The sequence below is a fragment of the Rhinolophus ferrumequinum genome, chromosome 21 (genome assembly GCF_004115265.2).
Source record: "Rhinolophus ferrumequinum isolate MPI-CBG mRhiFer1 chromosome 21, mRhiFer1_v1.p, whole genome shotgun sequence".
Taxonomy (NCBI): Eukaryota; Metazoa; Chordata; class Mammalia; order Chiroptera; family Rhinolophidae; genus Rhinolophus; species Rhinolophus ferrumequinum.
Window position 1 is genome coordinate 27,320,236 of NC_046304.1, and position 15,900 is coordinate 27,336,135.

Sequence of the window (15,900 nt, forward strand, 5' to 3'; positions counted from 1 at the left end):
ACACGGCTAGGAAGGGTGGAGCTGAGATTTGAACTGAGCCTTATCCAGTTCTCAAACCTGGGCTTTTACTCTCTCTGCTCTGTTGCCTTCCATTCTGGCTGGGAAAACTGAACATATGTGAAAAGGTTCTCAGGGTGACATAAGGCCGACTATAGTTAGATTGTGCGTGGCACAGTCAGGTGGACTTGGGGGAGGAGGTCCTGCTCCCAGGGGCGGTGACGGAGGAGGGTGCCGGTCGCTACCTGTGTGCCTGCTCACTGTACACAGGCCTGGATCCCCTGGGGATTTCCTGATCCTCCTGCGACTCGTGACTCAGGAAACAGCCTGGGTTCCTATGTGATCCCACAAGGGGCAGGGATGTGGACAGGATTCTGAAAGTGATGCCCCCAAGTAGGTGAAGATACTCTCCCAGCCTGCCCATGCTGATGCAGAAGGGGACTCCAGGAGAGGTGGGAAACGGGCCAGAACACCCCAGGAGGAGCTGGAGAGTGTGGTGTCTCTGCAAGACTGGGAGTGTCCTGAATAGCAGCAGAATTTTGTGAGGCTGAAGCTACCCTGCTTCTGGCTGTTTCATTTCCCTTGTTTTACAAAATATGGGCAAATGCCATTCATTTATTCAGCTGGTACACTAGTGCTCAGTGTTAGGTAGTGCGAATGTGAATGGAGTATGTGTGTGTGAGAGACAGACACAGACATGGATAGAAACAGAGAGAGAGAGACAGAGAGAAAGAGGGGGGAAGAAGGGTTCAGAGAAGCTCCGCTGTTCTTCTAGAGCAGAGTATGATTTCACATGCCTGTGAACACTTGGCGACCTGTCAGGACGTGTCCATATAGGAGTTTTCTCCTTGCCCCCCTAGAGGAGCGCACTCCTGTCAAAAATGTGAGGCCTGGGCACAGACATGGGGAAGCCAGCAGCACATGGCCAGTGCTCTCTGAGGTACTTAACCTTGTCGGCCTTTGTTTCCACCACCATAAAATGGGGCTTTTATTTCCTACCCCAATGATTACTGAGAGGATGAAAATAATGTATGTCAAGTGCCAGTGGTGCCTGTGCCAAAAACAAACACAAGCAAAAAACATTAAGGGTTTAGAAGAAGCACCTCAGCTATTGCCCTGTGACCTCTTCTTTCACAGTCTCTGGGGTCACTGCCCATGCTTCTCCACCCCCACCACACTAACCCATCCATTTCCTGCCAGGCCTCTGCCCCCGTCGCTGGGTGGGAACCTCTGGTGGGAGCTGCTGTAGCTCCGCGCTCTTCACTGGTCAGGTCCAAGGCTTCCCTCAGGTCTCATCCTTCGACCTGACTGAGTAGCTCCTACCTGGGATCCCCGGGCCCAATGGAGGTCTGAGAAAGTACATCGTAATGTGAGTCTTTGAGCCACTTCCAATATTTTAGAAGTCCCACAGGCTTAACTAAAATATTGTTCTTTCTTTTTTTTTTTTTTTTTTTTTGCTTTTGGTTGAAATTCTAACAGTTGAATGTGTTAATATAATTTATCTCAGGAAAATGAATTCAATTGTATTTAATAAATGCAGCTAGTTTGGTAAAATATATTTTTTTAAAAAAATGGCTCCAGAGATGCATAGGTAAATGGTGGGTCTTCGGTGAGGAAAGTTTGAAAGCCACAGACGTCCATCAGCTCTGCTCTGGCATATCGATTCGGGTCAGGGGTGCCATCACCACTGACAGCTGGGGCTCTCAAGCCAGACAGCCCTGGGCCTGAAGCCTGGTATCGCCACTGCCCCTCGGTGCCGGGACATTTTAGCTCACTTCTCAGAGCCCGTTTCCTCATCCGTACAATGGGAATAATGATGGGACTTATGGCATAAGGTCGTGATGAGGAGTTAATGAGACAGTCCAAATAGAAGCTCTTCGTCTTCTGTCCAGTACGTGGTAAACGAGGGCACTCTCGCTGTTGTCATCAGCATTGGCGGCATCATCCCATGCTTCTACAGTGAACAGAGTTGGCTTTTTGCTTTCATGGTTCTCTCTCGTGATCTCTGAAACCCTCACCATAATTCTTCTGGACGCTTCCATTCTTTTCACCACCACCCCTCCCCCAGCCAGTCACCCAGACGGGTTTCTGTTTCTTTATTAGCAGCTCCACAGCCATTCTTACGATTACCCAGGCCCTTAGCATCTCGTTCCTGGACTGGAGCAGTGGCGCTTGCCTGGCGCAAGGAGGCAAGCAGAGGGTACAAGCCCTGCCTCTCTCTCTAGAGAGACCACTACCCAGTAACCAGGCACCAGGAAGGCTGAAGTCCTGGGTTTCCTCAACTCAGAAGGGCTGATGACTGTCTTACAGAGTTGTTGTGAGGAGTCCTACCGTGTTTCCCCGAAAATAAGTCCTAGCCGGACAACCAGCTCGAATACGTCTTTTGGAGCAAAAATTAATGTAAGACCCGGTCTTATTTTACTATAATATAAGACCGGGTCATGTAACATAATATAATATAATGATATAATATAATATCGGGTCTTATATTAATTTTTGCCCCAAAAGACACATTAGAGCTGATTGTCTGGCTAGGTCTTATTTTTGGGGAAACACAGTATTACACAAAGAACATAGTAATAGCTGATGTAGTAATAATTAATACTTGAGGAACATTTACTATGTGCCAGGCACTATTATAAGGCTTTACATGGATTAACTTACATTATCCTCAAAATAATCCTGTGAAGCAGGTCCTATTATTATCCCCAGTTTACAGAAAGGAAAACTAAGGAATAGAGCAGTTAAATGACTTGCCCAGAGTCTCACAGCTAATAGTTAATAGCAGATTCAGGACTCAGTCCTAAGCAGTCTAGGCAGAGTGGGTCTCACTAAAGGTTATTTCCCTTTTACTGCCTCCTACCCTTGCTTCCAAACCCAGATGAATCCACTTCTATTGAATCTTTCCTGACTGGCTCAGCCCAGCTAGTCGGCTAGGAACAGAAATCCCTCCCTCCTGGCATGCTACCAGGGTTTCTGTCCATGCTTTCCACACCAGCTTTCATGGAGGTGCCCTGTGGGAGGGGAAACCAAGGGTCCTTCTTACCCCAGCCCCACCCTCAACCTCAGCTCACTTTTATATTTTGTATATTAAAGATTTGTGGCAGATTTTGTGTGTGTGTGTATGTGTGTGTGTGTGGTGTGAGTGGAGGGAAGGGCTTTCTGCAGGGAAAAAAACGTTTGGAAACCACTGGTCTATTTCATTAATTTCTACTCTAAAATGTTGTTATCAGCATTATAATTTTATGTATATGCCTTGTCTCCACAACTAGATTATGAGTTGTTCTGGAGGGCCTGGCTTCCCTGGCTTGGTGCCCTGGGCACAGTAGGTGCTCCATCTTTGATAAGAATGAGACATACAGTCTGTCACTGTGTCTGGAAAGGCAGATCTAAGGCCCAGGGAAGTACAGAGTGTAGCATGGAAGTCCTGGGATATATTGGCTCCGGTGGCTAGAGGCCGTGAGCAGGCTTGCTTGCTGCCCCTAGGGGGCTGGCTGACTCTTTGCAGCTCCCAGAGGTCTCTGGGTTGTCTTTCTAAAGCCCAGTCTTCGTTCCATAGAGCCTGCCCACCCTCTCTGCCTTCCAGATTTCAGTCCCCGAAGAAGTCCTGCTTTTTCTCTCTCCCTCTCACTTTGTTTGGTGCAGGTGGACTGAAGCATGGATAGCCCCAAAATGGGTTGCCATCTGGCCCCCATTCTTGCCTTTTGATTCCTAGAACTCTGGACACAGGTACCCACTGCCTGAAAGTCCTGTTTGTTTCCCTGTTGGCCAACTCTCTTTGATCACTTTTACAACTTTGTAATTATGGGCTGTAATGGGCTGGGATGTTTGAACCTCAGGGTAATTACTTTCCACTGTTCCTACCCCAATCCTTCAAAGAGAGAGGGGTGGAGAAGTAAGAAAAGCTCCAGAGAAGGAAGTCTGTGCCTTTCCCTCATGCTCTTCCACGTGGGACAGGCTCTCATTCTGGGGATGAGAAACATGAGGCCCCGCCAGGCAGGAGGGAGGATCCAGGAGTCTCAATTCTGTGACTCCTGGGGTGACCTCCCCACCCCTCAGCTATGAGATTAGCAATAGGAATCCCTCACCTTTGCCCCTGAGGTTGCTCCCATACCCTGGCTTGGAGGGCTCTGAAGATTCAAGAGCTTCTTTTTACCTGGGGTTGCCTACGTGGGGTGGACTTCCTGGGAGTAAGTGAGCAGGAGGGGGATGAAGGCTGTGACCTCTCTGTTTCTTCAGCAACTCCATTCTGGAGCCCTGTGAATTTCCGGTCAATGAGCCCTGCGAGCCTGGGCCTGGGCCTGGGTGCTGGTAGAGGGCCCAACCCAGCTTCTCTGGGAAAGAAAGAGGCAAGAGGGAAGTTACCCTCCTGACCAAAACAGGGCCCCACTTGAGTGTCTCCACCACCAACCCTCAGCTCCCCTGCCTGCATGCTGTCTGTTCAGAGGGGCCCCCTGGCCCTGCTGCTGCCTGGGGAGTAGGGAGCAGGGAGCAGGGAGCGGAGCATGGAGCCACTCCCCTGGCCTGCCTGGCAGGAGACCTGCCCCAACAGGCTCTCCCCGGGAAGGGAAGCAGAGATCAAAGCACTGAGAGTGTGAGTAAGCCCCAGCACTGGCTCCTCTTCCTGCCACCACTACTTGCAGAAGGATTAACTCTTTCAGTGCCTGGAAGAGGGCCCCAAAGACTTAGCAGGCCCCCAGGGATTGGCCTAGCCGGAAGACATTACAAGATGAGCCTCTGCAGCAGGGGGAAGGTTGCAGGTGGCTTTGCTGGCTAGGGACACCTGACACAGGTTGCCAGCAGTGTCTGTCTGTTGGTCCTTTGCCCTTGTTTCTCCACCTCCCTCTCAGCTCTCATCTTCCTTCTCTTACCCCACACCCAGAGCCCCTGGATTCCTGCTTTTTGTTCTCTTTCTGGATCTGCTCTCTGCTCTGCCTGGTTAGCTAGATTCTGCTTCCCCAAGCCTGCTCCTGGAGCCCTGGTGAGCATGATATACACAGCTGTTTCCTCTTGGGAACAACCCCTCAAGTCCCACCCGGCTAAGTCTCTAGTGCCACCCTCAGGGCGGGGATGAAGGGATAAAGCACTGGGCTGGGACTCCCATTAAGTCCCTGAGTTGGAGCCAGAGAAAGAGCTGGCAAACTGGAGTGTGGCAGGAAGAGAGAGACCATGAGATGGGCTGAGCCTGGGGCTCTGCCACGGAGATCTTGGGTGGGGGCAGTGTCCCAGGCTCTGGGAACTGTGCCTGAGCTGGGGGATGCCCTGCAGGCTCTGTTCTGAAGGAGCTCTCCACCTCTCTGCTCTGCCCCACTTCCCGGTCTGTACTGGGGACTGGTCACCCCCACTCCCTGGGGGTGCTGGTCACTCCCTACTCTGTTCTCAGACTTAGTGACCGTAGACTGAGGGCAGGGGCTGTGCCTTATTTGTCCTTAGCCCTAGAGCCTGGTTCACCACCTGGCACCTTCTGAACCCTTGTTAAAGGTTTGTTCCATTACAAAAGGATTGAATGTTGTTCTTGAAGGTAGTGGGACCTGGGTGAGCAGGGGATGTAGGTCCCACTGCCCCCTTACATGTGTTATATGTGTGCAGAGATACAGTGTGTGCAAGATCCGAGGAGGGGGTGCATGCATGAGGAGGTGAGGCCCGAGCATGGGTGGGCTTCATCTGACCCCCGCTGGACCTGTGCTGTGTGTCTGCAGGCCCGGATGGCGGGTGAGCGAGGAGCCAGCGCTGTCCTTTTTGACATCACTGAGGATCGAGCTGCTGCTGAGCAGGTACCCAGGGACATTGGGGTGTTTGAGGAGGGGGCTGGACGGAGGAAGTTAAAGTGACCAGGGGAAGGAGAAGTCAGGACACAGTGGCCCCTGTGGGCGCTTTCCCTCCTGCAGCTGCAGCAACCCCTGGGGCTGACTTGGCCGGTGGTGTTGATCTGGGGCAATGATGCCGAAAAGCTGATGGAGTTTGTGTACAAGAACCGAAAGGCCCATGTGAGGATTGAGCTGAAGGAGCCCCCAACCTGGGTAAGCACAGCAGATCTCCAGACCCCAGCACCTGCTCTCACCCCGACTTTGTCTCATGACAACGTCCATCAAAAGCCCTTAGACTCCTGGAGCTGGAGAGACCTCAGCAACCCTCTAGGCCAATGTCCTCCACCAGCTGTGTGCCTCTGGACACGTTTCTTCCCCTGTTTGGGTCTCATCCACAGAATGAACAGACTGGGCCGGCTGAGTTGTTTTCAGCTCTATGGTTTCATGGAACACAGTAGCAGAGCCAGAATGAACCCCTGGCCACCTAGCCCCCTGACCCCTGGCTGGTGTTTCTCTGCTGGCTAGAAACCTCACCCAGCTGCTCACTGGGTAGCTTCCGCATTTCAGAGGAGTCCCTCACCCCTTTTTCGGAAGCATACAGGTCTTCAGATAGTACCTCTCACAGCTGCCATCTAGAGTACCTTTTCTTACGAGTGCCCAAGGGCAGGGAGGAACCACCCAACCCCACCTGCAGGTTCCCCCGACCCCATTCCCTCTGCTGAAGACTCAAGGGGACCATCAGCTTTCTGTGTGTCTCCTGGGCTCCTGTCTTCCTCCCAAACTGGCCCAGTTCCTTCCAGAAGAATGACTCTCTCCCTCTCTGCTCGCTCCCCCAGCCAGATTATGATGTGTGGATCCTCCTGACAGTGGTGGGCACCATCTTTGTCGTCATTCTGGCTTCGGTGCTGCGCATCCGGTGCCGTCCCCGCCACAGCAGGCCGGTGAGCAGGGCTTCCTGGTGGAGGGGGCCATGTGCATGTGTGTGGAAGGGTGAGGAGCAGGAAGGAACGGTGAGGAAAGGATGTGCCTTTATGCTCATGAAACAGTTTACATCTAAATATGCTGGCATCTGACTTAGTCAAGTTCCAGCAGCCATTCTTCATAGGTTTGCTCATTCATTCATTCATTCATTCATTCAACAAATGCAAGGAGCTCCTTCTTAGGTGCCAGGCACTGTTCCAGGTATTGGGAATGAACAGAAAAGACAAAAGATCCCTTCCCTTGGGAGCTTTCATTCTAGTGGGAAGAGACAGTCAATGAACAAAATAAAAGTAAAATGAAAAAGTATTTTAGGTAGTAGTATGTGCTAGGGAGAAAAGTGAAATAGAAAAGGGGAGAGAGAATGTAGAGGGTACAGGGTTCATTTTTAAAAGTAAGGAAGCCACATCGAGAAGATGACATTAGGAGAAAGACCCTAAATGGGGGTGACTTGTGCACATATCTGGGGAGAAAGTGATTGAGTGGAGAAAAGAGGAGGTGTAAAGACCTTGAGGCAGGAGACTGCTCTAAAGAGCAGTGAGAAGGCCATGTGATTGGAATGGAGTGAGAGAGAGGGCAGAGCAGGAGGTGATACCAGAGTTCATGAGGACCCAGTTGTATTGGACTGTTTAGGCCATTGTCAGGACTTTGTTTTTCACTCTGGGTGAAATGAGAGCCATTGGAGGGTTTTAAACAGAAGGAGTGCCATGATCTGACTTAAGTTTTAACATGATCCCTCTTGCTGCTTTGAGGAGACTAGATTACAGGGAGGCAAGACTGGAAACAGAGAAACCAATTAAGAGGCGATTACAGGAATCAAGGTGACAGTAGTGGTAACTTGGGTTAAGGAGGTAGCTGTGCAAGTAGTGAGAACTAGTTAGATTCTCGGTGTATTTTGAAGGTAAAGCCAACAGGTTTACTAATGGGTTCATCATGGAGTGTGAGAGAGAGGAGTCAAGAATGGCACCAATCTTACCATTTGCAACAACATGGATGGACCTAGAGAACATTATATTAAGTGAAATAAGTCAGACAGAGAAAGATAAGTACCATATGATCTCACTTATATGCAGAATCTAAAGAAAAGAATAAGTGAATGAACTAATCAGAAACAGTTTTGGAGACAAAGAGGAAAAACTGAGGGTTGCTAGATGGGCGGGGGGGTGGGAGTGGGGGGGAGGGTGAGGGGATTGGAGGGCAGTCGGTGACCAAGGATGGCCACGGGGTTTGAAAATTAATCTGGGGAACGTAATTTGGTGGTTACCAGAGGGTAAGGGGGGTGGAGGGTGGGAGATGAGGGTAAGGGGGATCAAATATATGGTGATGGAAGGAGAATTGACTCTGGGTGGTGAACACACAATGTAATTTATAGATGATGTGATACAGAATTGCACACCTGAAATCTATGTAATTTTACTAACAATTGTCACCCCAATAAATTTAAAAAATAAAAATAAAAAAAAAAAAAGAATGGCACCAAGCTTTTTGGCCTAAGCAATTAAAAGAATGGAATTGCCATTTACTGAGATGGGGAAGATTGGGGGAGAACAGGTATGTGGTTAGGAGTGGTCAGTGGTTCAGTTTGACGTGCCAGTTAGACATCCAAGTTGAGATGTCCAGCAGGCAGTTGGATAACAAGTTTCTCTAATGGGTCAAGGGAAGGAAAGCTTGATGAGTGGGGTGGGAGGGTGTGGCCTGCTTGGCAAAACCATGTATGTGCTTGAAGGGCACAAACTCCCAAGGGTAGTCAACTGGCCACATGTGACTGGGAACTGAATACGAGCTGGGGTCCTGGAGGAGGGAAAGGGAGCCCTTGTCCCATTCTGAGCCCCACCCTTCTTCCCAGGATCCCCTTCGGCAGCGAACAGCCTGGGCCATCAGCCAGCTGGCCACCAGGAGGTACCGGGCCAGCTGCAAGAAGGCCCAGGCTGAGTGGCCAGACTCAGGTAGCAGCTGCAGCTCAGCCCCTGTGTGTGCCATCTGCCTGGAGGAGTTCTCTGAGGGCCAGGTAAGGCCGGGATGGTGGTTGACCTCTGTGACCAGGCTGGGAGGGTAAGCTGGAGCTTGGGGGAGGAGGTACTTCAGGCTGGTGTGAGTGCTCTGGCTGCCTCTGAGTCCTGTGTACCCTGCATTCAGCAGAGGTAGGGGATAGCCTGAGGTTTGGTTATTTTCCTGGTCTACCAGGGAAAGAGAACTATATTGTTCCTTGAGTGTGTACCATGTGCCAGGCTCTGCAGTGGGTGCTTGAGAGGCAGTATTTCCTCTTAGCCTCATGACCATGAGGGACGAAGGTAGATTCGTTTTGTTTTTTTGTTTTTTTTTGTTTTTTTATCCTTATGGTGTAGCAGAAAACTGTCTGTTAAGAAACTTGCCCAAGGTCAAAGTGGCAAAATCCAGGTCTACCTTATACCAAAGCCCATGCTTTCTCTATTCTATTAGGTCTTTTGCAAGTAGATGATAGAAGAGGGAGAGGCTGGATGGAGTTAGGGGGATGTCCGGGTTCCTGGTGACTTCTGCAGCTACAGATAACTTTGGTTTGGACCCCCTTATTTTCTCCAGGAGTTACGGGTCATTTCCTGCCTCCATGAGTTCCATCGTGCCTGTGTGGACCCCTGGCTACATCAGCATCGGACTTGTCCCCTCTGCATGTTCAACATCGTAGGTAGGAGGTGGGCCAAAGACTCTCCTGTGTGCAGGCAGATGGATCTAAAACACGGCTTCCTCTGGGAAAGGGTTTTGCCTCGAAGCTGAGGAGAAAGCAGCACTGCCTCGGTGGTTCTTTAAGCTGTGCCCTGCTCAGAGTGCCTCGTCGGAGGGGTGGGGCCACTGACCCTGTACACATCTTTGTTATTTTAAAAATGATTTGTATTTTTATGACGACTTTGTTGATTATAAATCTGGGTGATTTGTATATTTATTATTCCAACTTTCTGGCAATAACGAAACCAAGATATTCTATTCTAATCAAACCAAGATATTATGACAATTTTCTAACAGTTGTAAGCAAGGTGTCTGGAGGAAAGAGAGCCTTTTTCTAATTCACCCAGGGGTGCACTGTGGGCTTTCAGTGGCCTGGGTGAAAGAGCCCCAAATGATTGCTGGAGGTGCAGGAGTTCACACGCATAGTGGAACTCCCAGAGGACAACCTGACTGGAGAGAGTGAGGGCATCCTAGGGCACAGGCACGTTGGGAATGTCCTTGGTCCCCCAAACTCTGACTGAGCTCGCAGGCTATGTAGGCTCATATAGGTACGCTATAGCCACCCCTTTCTGAATGCACCCTTCATAGATTTGTACGAACACCTGTGCTCTTGGTTCTTTCTTCCAGAGGGAGATTCATTTTCCCAGTCTGTGGGACCCACTCGATCTTACCAGGAACCAGGCCGGAGACTCCATCTCATTCGCCAGCATCCGGGCCATGCCCACTACCACCTCCCTGCTGCCTACGTGCTGGGCCCTTCCCGGACTGCAGTGGCCCGGCCCCCACGACCTGGTCCCTTTCTACCATCCCAGGAGCCAGGCATGGGCCCTCGGCACCACCGCCTCCCCCGAGCTGCACACCCCCGGGCTCCAGGCGAGCAGCAGCGCCCGGCAGCAGCCCAGCACCCCTTCGCACAGGGCTGGGGGCTGAGCCGCCTCCAACGCACCTCACAGCATACAGCCCCTTGCCCAGTGCCCCCACGCCGGGCCAGGCCTCATGAGAGCAGTGGGTCTGGAGAAAGCTACTGCACAGAACGCAGTGGCTACCTGGCAGATGGGCCAGCCAGTGATTCTAGTTCGGGGCCCTGCCATGGCTCTTCGAGTGACTCAGTGGTCAACTGCACAGACGTCAGCCTGCAAGGCATCCATGGCAGCAGTTCTACCTTCCGCAGCTCTCTGAGCAGTGACTTTGACCCCTTGGTGTACTGCAGCCCCGAAGGGGAGCCCCAGGAGGAGGAGACTCAGCCCAGCATGACCTCTCGGCCCCGTTCTTTGGACTCAGTGGTGCCCAGGGGGGAAACCCAGGTTTCCAGCCATATCCACTACCACCGCCATCGGCACCACCACTACAAAAAGCGCTTCCAGTGGCATGGCAGGAAGCCTGGCCCAGAAATGGGGGTCCTGCCGTCCAGGCTTGAGGTTCCTCGGACACAACCAGAGCCAGAGCTGCCTTCTCCTGCTCAGCAAGCTGCCAAATGCAGTGCAACAGCCTCTTCAGGGCAGCTCCCCAACCCACAACAACCCCGGGCCCTCACAGAGCCGGCCCCAGACCCACCTGATGCTTCCAGCCCCCGTCCCAACCCCAGCAGCCTCTTCCACTTGCAGAAATCCAGCCTTTCTGTCCGACACCCACAGAGGAAACGGCGGGGGGGTCCCTCAGAGCCCACCCCATCCTCTCGGCCCCAGGACTTGACTGCACACCCAGCTTGCCAGATTTTTCCCCATTATGGCCCCAGCCTGGCATACCCTTGGTCCCCAGAGGCCCACCCATTAATCTTCGGACCTTCAGGCCTGGACAGGAGGCTGCTAGCAGAAACCCCAGGCTCCTGTTACTCAAGTTCACAGCCAGTGTGGTTGTGTCTGACTCCACGCCAACCCCTGGGACCACACCCACCTGGGGAGGGGCCTTCCGAATGGAGTTCCGGCACCCCAGAGGGCAGGCCATGCCCTTACCCACACTGCCAGGTGCTGCCAGCCCAGCCTGGTGAGTCTTCAGGGCAAGCGGGTATGGTGGGGAGAGGAGACTATAGCTGGATATTGCAGAATGAACGAAGTCAGACAACAAGGGGTTGATGGAAGTTGAGAACTGTACAATAGGGTGGACATTCAAACTGCTGAACAACCAGCGTCACATAGGATGCTGGCTGGAGGGCTCTGGCTCTTCCAGCTGTTACTCCTTTGGTTGCCAGATCATGGGGAGACCTCAGGGGAAGTCCTAGTGTGGCTGAAACATCAGGAAGCACAGGGGGTGGTTTGGGGCAGCAGTTCAAATCGAAGTGTTTCAATATTTTAATAATTGGTACAATTATTCCAATGCATACAGCTCAGTATTAGCTTTAACTACAAAGGCTAAGAAGTATTCCTTGCCCTTGAGGAGAGCATGGAAGAGAAATAATTACCGATAGCCACAATACTAGGCTCCAGGAGAAGAGTTATGTGAATGATGCAAAGAGAAAAAAGAAAGAGATCATGGGTGGTTCCCAGCAGTCCTGCGGGTCCTTAAGTTTTCTCCTCTCTCATCGGGTAAAAGAACAGTTAGGGCTTCCCTCCTAAGCACCCTTATTAATAAGACCAATCTCATTTTCTTGGGGGCTCAGTGCATCCCTGTTACTGTATCACAACCAATGGTGATCATGTAAGTCCTCATCTTTAACTTGGTATTTATTGGCTCAAATTCTCCTCTTCACAGCCAATGTGAAGCCTTCCACCTTCTGCTCTTTCCCCATCTTCTCCCATTGTATGGATGACAACAGCTCTTTGCCTGCAGACATCGCTAGGAGGATCCCTCCACCCTAAAAGGGGACCCAAAGGCGCTGAAATACAAGGCCTGAGGGTCTAGGAATCCTATAGGCGGGACCTGAGAGCTGCTGTCATTCATTCATTTCTTCTTTCTTTTTCCTTTCTGTATTATGTGCTTGCTATGTGCTAGATTCTAGGTTAGGCTCCGAGGACATGGAACTCGTCAACCAGGATATCCAGGTCTGTGGGGAGACGGGTATGCCAAGTTACAGTAGAGAAAATAATTGCTTTCATAAAGCCATGTAATGCAGGCTTTGGTCATGTGTTTAATGATTCCATTTGAATCTGTCATGTGCTGTACTCTCAGTGCTGCCAGTGACAAGACCACCACCTTTCCTCTCTCCCAAATTCAGAACTAGTTTCAGTGCTTCCCTTTTCCCTGCTTCTCAGATCCAGTCAGTGCCAGGTTCTGTTAACTGTATCTCTAACTTTGTCGTATTCTCCTCTGGTACTGATGGCCCCATGTCCTAGGTACAGTCTAAAGATCTAGACAAGAGCCTCCAAGCTCTTCCCACCCCTCTTACAGGGCCATGAAGGCTGGGCACTGCACATCTAGTGTTGTGCCTGGAGAGTTGTGCAAGCAGTTACCCTGCCCACCTACCCTCCGTGCTGCTTCCAGGGTCATCTTCCTCAAACTGTCCAGAAATCTTCAAATGTTCTGTTTTGTCCACAGTAAGGAAAAATCCAACTTGGTTTGGCCTTCAAGGCTCTAGCACCATCTTGTCCTGTCTTCCTTTCCAACCTTATTTTCTACTTTTCCCTTCCCTCCCCTTCCCTTGCCCCATGCTTTAGCCAAACTAAGTCAACACTTCTTGTAGTTGCTGCAGCCCAGAATATTCTGCTGCCTTCCTATGCCCATAAATCTAATTTTTACCCATTCCTGCAGGACCAGCTCTTTTATCTCCACTTCCAGAAAGCCCTTCCTGACTTCTCCACTTGGACAAGCTCTCTCCCCTTCCTCAATTCATCTCTTATGACAGCAGTCCTGTCCCACTGGCATAATTGCCATTTGCATGCATGCCTTCTCCCCTACAAGGTTGTCAGGTCCCTGCTTATTCTTTTTGATCTTCTGTTTGGCACATGGTGGCTTCGTAAATATTTATTGGGCAAATGAATGAATAGTAAGTAATGGTAACACACTGGTTGCTATATATGTTTCTCTTTCTCTAGATTTGTTTTTCTCTCCCTTGTGTTCCAACTGGGGTCCCTCTCAGCTTTCAGTCTAATCAACTCTTTTGGACACATTCCCTGCTCCTCCCTCTCTGTGGTTCTCTCCCAGCCATACTCTCCCGCAGGTGGTATAAGCAAGGGGCTGGCCTCACCCTCATAACCTCTTTCCTCCCCTCTCTCTAACTGCAGGCTCAGAGGAGGAGCTGGAGGAACTGTGCGAACAGGCTGTGTGAGATGTTCCGGCCTACCTCCCACCAAGAGTGTGCTCCAGATGATGTGGGCCTCAGAGTCCTGCTCCTGAGAGAAGGGACCTCAGAAAACACCCCTCTTTTGCCGTACTTGCCGTACTTCCTGAAACCACTGGAAGAGGAGTGGTGATGGTGGGTGGCAAGAGGTGTTTCCTGCTCCCAGCTCCAGACCGTGTCTGCAGAACACATCTGCAGTGCAACAAATCTGTGTCCAGCAGGGAACCAGCTACTGCCTGTGTGGGCTGGCTCCCTTGAGGGCCGTTTTTTGAGAGCAGGAAGCTAGGTATGGGTAGATAGGTGTTTATAAAGGTGCTGCTCCCTTCCCCAGCCCCTGCAGGTCTCCCTCCTCCCAAGCCTCATGTTCATACCAGCCAATGGGTCCAACTGAATGCATGACCCCTTCTCACCTCATTCTTTGGGTGAGTCCTGCACACCAGCTGCTGGTAAGGCTGCTGCATAGCGGCAACCCTGGCTCTTATCATTTTCCTTTTTTGCAAAAGGATCAGGAGTATAGGTGAGCCCCAAGCCCTAAAAAGGGAGGCTCTGCAGCTTCTCCAGGCAGTACCTGCCTTGGTACATAACAAAATATGTTTTTTTCCCTTCTTGTTCTTAATTTTCAGATATATTAAGTCAGAGGGGAGGCTCTGGGAAGCCAGAGTATGGAGTTCTCTCCCCACGGTGGTACAGCACTTTGAAGAACCTGGGATGAAGCCTCTGATCTTTAAACTCTCTCGTCACTCTAGCAGCCCCAATTTCTCTAGCAGTTGGGGGCGTAGTGGGAGGGAATAACTCTTCCTTGGAGATCTCCTATCTCTCAGTCCCGAAGTGGCAGAAAGAAGAGGATTTCTGCTGGAGTTCACCTAGGAAGAGGGAGGATGGAATGAAGGTAGAAAAGACAGAATTACAGCTGAACAAGGACAATAAGGAATTTTTCTCTGGAAGTTTTTCTCTCAGAGCAGGGATGGGGAACAGAAGAGAACAAAGGAAAAGCAAAGTGGGACCCTTGGGTTTAGATGGCTCAGAGGCCCAGCTTCCCAGTGTAAGCCATACAGGCCAGGGACACAGAAAGGTGTGCACGCGAGTGGCGTTGAAGCAGGAAGTCTGGTCTGAACAGCTGGTACCGAGTGGGCAAGGGCTGAGGGGCCTCCTTAAGGTGACATTCACCCCAGGGCAGCTTGACCATTGCTGGCCCCTCAGGCATTATCCCATTGGGAATGTGAATGTGGGAGCAAAGTGGGCACAGGACCCCACCTGGGAATCTTCTTCCCTCAGAGTCCGTGGGGAACTTGCACCTAGCCACCCACATGGGTATTTATATCTGAACCAGACAGAAAGACGCTTGAATCAGGCACTATGTTGAGAAATGTATTTATTTGCTAATATATTTATCCATAAATGCGGTCTGGTCTTGTGCTTTTGTTCTGTCATCACTGTCACTCAGGGTAACAATTTCGTCTTCCACATTGACAGAAATGAATTCTTTCTGATATCTATTGAAGGATAAGATAGAGGGTGGGCTTGGCATTAAGAACTGATTTGTAAGCCCCTCAAATCATGGTTCAGTGTGATCAGGGAAGGAGAAAGCACGACTGGATTCTCATTATGGTTGTCATTATCTGTATTATCACTGCACTGATTACTTCACCCTCTTAATTTATGATGCTTCAGTGACTGACTGTGACCTTGGGCTAATACTTCTGCCCTCACTTTTCCAACCATGAAATGGGTCTACTTCACAGTTGTGGCAGAGCTCCCGAGATAACAGAGTGAAAGCATGTTCCAGAGTGGAAAGCATTCAGTGACAGAGAACATCCTAACCCATCCCAGAGCCCAGCATGGATGGGCACAGGAAGCAGGCCCGCCTTGAGGAAGCTCAGTTGCAATTAGGAGGCCTGGTTGGGAGGATAGAACAGCAGGGCATGAAACTATTTATACCCCAAAGATCCAGTCAGATAAACACAAATGACTTGTGTCTGCCCACACCTGGGACCATTGTGGATCAGAGCGCTTGGTGCCACGTTGGTATGAATTCCACAGGGCCTGGAGGCCTTTGCTCTCGTCCTCAAAGAGCACATTTCCCCCTTCTGTTTCTCCAGTAAAGGTTTGGTAAGGGTGGTGGTTGTCCGGTGCCCAGTTTTGAACCACAGAGCAAGGTTTAGCTTCCTACAGGATGAAATGAAAAAAAAAAAAAATTAAAGGACA

The 15,900-nt window shown here is 50.7% G+C and overlaps 1 protein-coding gene across 3 annotated transcripts in view; it reads left to right on the top strand.

The window, feature by feature from the left end:
• RNF43 (ring finger protein 43) overlaps window positions 1-15,098 on the top strand; it is a 59,182-nt gene extending 44,084 nt beyond the window's left edge. For 2 of the 3 annotated variants that reach the window (XM_033091443.1, XM_033091444.1), the window contains 7 exons: window positions 5,697-5,771; window positions 5,886-6,017; window positions 6,641-6,745; window positions 8,629-8,790; window positions 9,342-9,444; window positions 10,110-11,465; window positions 13,640-15,098. In XM_033091443.1, the coding sequence (XP_032947334.1) occupies window positions 5,697-5,771; window positions 5,886-6,017; window positions 6,641-6,745; window positions 8,629-8,790; window positions 9,342-9,444; window positions 10,110-11,465; window positions 13,640-13,683 (1,977 nt within the window). In that variant the 3' untranslated portion in view covers window positions 13,684-15,098. Of the gene's footprint in view, window positions 1-4,879; window positions 4,979-5,696; window positions 5,772-5,885; window positions 6,018-6,640; window positions 6,746-8,628; window positions 8,791-9,341; window positions 9,445-10,109; window positions 11,466-13,639 lie in introns of all 3 variants that reach the window. The other variant, XM_033091441.1, reaches the window with a different exon arrangement.
• The last annotated feature ends 802 nt before the right edge of the window (window positions 15,099-15,900 follow it).